Source organism: Phoca vitulina, unplaced genomic scaffold, assembly GCF_004348235.1.
Source record: "Phoca vitulina isolate PV1807 unplaced genomic scaffold, GSC_HSeal_1.0 scaffold31, whole genome shotgun sequence".
NCBI lineage: Eukaryota > Metazoa > Chordata > Mammalia > Carnivora > Phocidae > Phoca > Phoca vitulina.
The window spans coordinates 7544746-7548756 of NW_022589734.1; the positions used below are offsets into that span (position 1 = coordinate 7544746).

Below are 4011 nucleotides of genomic sequence, written 5' to 3' on the forward strand. Positions count from 1 at the left end.
GAACTGAGGGTTGCTGGAGGGGAGGGGGTGAAGGGATAGGGTAACCGGGTGATGTAATGAGCACTGGGTATTATATAAGACTGATGAATCACTGAACTCTACCTCTGAAACTAATAATACACTGTATGTTAATTAATTGAATTTAAATTAAAAATTTTTTTAAAAAGAAAGAAACAGGAAATTATCAACTATACCCAATGTTGCTGATAGTTTGGAATTAGTAGAGAGAAGTCAGCTCTATTTTGGCAACTAGGTGACCCTTACAAGATCAAGTGCAGTAGAGGGGTGAGAATGCAGTGAGGTAGTGCGTACCCTGGGACCACAGGCCACACGTGTGAATTTTCCTAGGAAGAGGGCAGAGCAATGGGGCAGAGCCCGAGTCGTGCTGCTGAGTCAAAGAAGGCCCTCTGGGGAGATGGTTTTAGAGCTTAGATACCTTCAGATTGCAAAGTCCATTCCAGTCACTGTATTGAAATTTCAAGATAGTTATTTTATAACTACTTTGGGGTTAAGTAACATTATGGGTCCATATGTTATTAATTAAAGTGAAACTGAAGTGATAAAAATTTTTGAATATTCTAATTTACTCTTAAATTAAAAAAAAAAAACTACTTAAATTATTTTTAAGTCCTGTGTATCTCCATATGTGAGAGAGAGTATGAAAATGGTTTTGAGCAAATGGATGGAACTTAGAACTAGAAAAAAGTTCAGAGAGTGCCTGGGTGGCTCAGTCAGTTAAGCAACTGCCTTTGGCTCAGGTCATGATCCCGGAGTCCTGGGATCGAGCCCCACATTGGGCTCCCTGCTCAGCGGGGAGTCTGCTTCTCCCTCTGCCTCTCTCCCCACTTGTGTTCTCTCTCTCTAGCTCTCTCTCTCTCTCTCAAATAAATAAATAAAATCTTTTAAAAAAAGAAAAAGAAAAAAGTTCAGAAAGTGGAAATCATGGAGAATGTAATTTCCTTTAAGAATAAAGGAGCTGATTGGGGTGCCTGGGTGCCTGAATCAGTTAAGCAGCCCACTCTTGGTTTTAGCTCAGGTCATGATCTCAGAGTCCTGAGGTAGAGTCCTGCTTCAGGCTCCGCACTCAGCAGGGAGTCTGCTTAAGATTCTCTCCCTCCCTCTCCTTCTGCCCCTCCCCCTGCTCTCTCTCTCTCAAATAAATAAATAAAATATTTTAAAAAAAGGAGCTGATAATGATGATATATTTCATTATAAAACCAAAATGAATTTACCATAATGTCCATTTATGGCCGGTTTAAAGAAGTTTTAAAAAATGTTTAAGGGGTGCCTGGGTGGCTCAGTCGTTAAGCGTCTGCCTTCGGCTCAGGTCATGATCCCAGGGTCCTGGGATTGAGTCCCGCATCGGGCTCCCTGCTCGGTAGGGAGCCTGCTTCTCCCTCTCCCTCTGCCTGCCTCTCTGCCTACTTGTGCTCTCTATCTCTGTCAAATAAATAAATAAGTCTTTAAAAAAAAAATGTTTAAAATAAGTGATTTGATTTTTTAAACCATTGTAAACTCTAGTTTTTTCTGGAGATAGAATATTGTTTGTGGGGTTTCTTCAGGCACATGTCCATGCTTTATTTTTTTCCTAGACTAACAGGTCATAAATAAAATCAGATGTTTCAAAGATGTCTTAATCATTAGAATAGCACAGTATTCTTTTAAAATTCACTTTAAAATTACCCTTCTCTCTGGGAGTTGGAGATCTACCTATACAGAGCGTGTATTTCAATCAAGTATTCCCTGCACACCTACCTATGTTCATGGCTTTGTCAAGGGCTATGGAGTCCTGATTGGTGTAGGAATTAAGACTGGGAGAAAGATATGGTTCTGTCTGAGGCAGTTTAAAGTAGGGGTAAAAGCACAAACTTTGCAAAAGACCACGTAGGATGTCATTCTCTGTCACTCTGCTTACTACTCAGGTAATCTGGCCCAATTATTTACCTTTTCCAGCCTTGGTTTAATCCTTACATCAGGGAAATTATAATCCCTAATACTTCAGGCTGCATGGAGATTAAATGAGATAATACATGAAAAGCTCCTGAAAGTGTCCGGGAGATTGGAAAATTCTCACCAAATGTTGGGATTCTTGCCTTATCCTTCAGCTACATGTAGTCCAGACTCTAATATCCTCTGTACATTGAGTGGAGAGACAAAACAGAGTGTTTGGCACATAGACAACATTCAGTAAACATGTGAAGGGTGATGAGTCAATTAACTGGCTAATTAATTAACATAACCAATGACTTTCCATAAAAGAACAGCAAAATCACAATGCTTCACTTCTGTGGAGGTTTTACAGTCTCTCCAATGAATGAGTCATGTCTAGAGGGCTGCATATTGCACAAGGAGGGATGGAAGCTAAACAGGGCAAGGGTCACGAGCTGAGGGGAAAGACATCTCCATTTTCAACCTATTTGTTCTTTCATCCAATTTGCTTTCAATCAGTGCTCTAGGCCTGTCTTATTGGCTGCCCACTGCAGTCTCTAAAAGGGCAGGCTTAGAAACCATACTCTTTCCACCACCATCCTCTCCACCTTCCCTATCTTACCCCCATCACCACTCAGGGTACTGGATGCCATGGATTGGGCAATGAGTCAAAAGCTTGTCAATCTGAGTCTCCCTCAAAATTTTCAACTGAGAGATGCAGACGCAACTGACAGATAATGATGAACTCTATAACTGAGAGAGGTAATGTTGGAAAGTCAAGGTTGGTGGCATTATTGAGTAAACAAAGGAAGCAGTTGGAAAGAGAAATGAGAGCAGATGTGTTAAGGAAAAGCAAAGATGAAGGGTCATGTAGCTCCTAATCTGGCCCAGGGTCAGAGTTAGTCTGGGTCCTGGAGTTGATTCCTGAGCTCCAGAGGCCCTAAGCATTCACAACAGCTAAGTGTCCTCTTCTTTGGCCAGGGACATTAACCTGAGACACTGCTGGTTGGGTCAACAGGGCAGTCTGAGCTGTGAAATGGTATATTCTCTGTCACATCATCTGACCTATATGAAGCCTTGCTATGAACCATCTGAGATATGTTATCATGCAATAAGATGGGAAAGAACAGCCAAAGTTGACCCTTTGGATACTTATTCCCAATTAATTCATATTGTCTTATCATGAGTTAACAGTCTCAGCCCCAAGAAAAGACAGTCACTTCAATAAATGATGTTGGGGAAACTGGACAACAACATGATGAAGAATGAATATGCCAGTTGAGTCGTGTGTTTCCTGCTCTTTGCCACCTCCGTGGGTTCTCCGGATCTTCGCAACCCCACCAGCATGTCTCAGGCTGAGTTTGACAAAGCTGCTGAGGATGTTAAGCACCTCAAGACCAAGCCAGCAGATGATGAGATGTTGTTCATCTACAGCCACTACAAACAAGCAACTGTGGGTGATATAAACACAGAATGGCCTGGGCTGTTGGATCTCAAAGGCAAGGCCAAGTGGGATGCCTGGAATCATCTGAAAGGGACTTCCAAGGAAGACGCCATGAAAGCTTACGTCAACAAAGTAGAAGAACTAAAGAAAAAATATGGAATATAACAGACTGGATTTGGCTGCCAACACTGCATTTCATCTAAACTGATCTAATGCCTTTCTTTTCTAATACTGTGGATGACATGAAATAATGCAAATAGCCTGTTAGCCTAGGTCCTGAAGACCGCACAAGGCATGGCTCCAACAGAGTAGGACCTGCCATGGTTACTGACCTGCACTGAGTAGTTTTTATCCATAGATCTATTAAAAGCACATTTGTTACTTTAAAAAAAATAAATAAATAAATAACTGGACCACTTTCTCACACTATATACAAAAATAAACTCAAAATGTAGTACAAGCTTAAATGTAAGACCAGAAACCATGAAACTCCTAGACGAAAACATAGGCAGTAAACTCTTGGACATTGGTCTCAGCAATATTTTTTTTGGTCTATCTCCTCAGGCAAGGACAACAAAAGTAAAATAAATGCATGGGATTATGTCAAACTAAAACCTTTTGCACAGCAAAGGAAACCA

General features: G+C 41.1%; 1 protein-coding gene across 1 annotated transcript; it reads left to right on the forward strand.

Annotated features, from left to right (window-relative positions):
* Positions 1–3207: 3207 nt before the first annotated feature.
* On the forward strand, positions 3208–3766 carry LOC116644965 (acyl-CoA-binding protein-like). The gene has a single exon (XM_032424867.1). The coding sequence runs from the start codon at positions 3275–3277 to the stop codon at positions 3536–3538; it is 264 nt and encodes an 87-aa protein (XP_032280758.1). The 5' UTR covers positions 3208–3274; the 3' UTR covers positions 3539–3766.
* Positions 3767–4011: the final 245 nt, after the last annotated feature.

What these genes read in the sequence shown, in the direction of transcription:
- LOC116644965 (XM_032424867.1), top strand. Translation starts at nt 3,275, where the DNA reads ATGTCTCAGGCTGAGTTTGACAAAGCTGCTGAGGATGTTAAGCACCTC.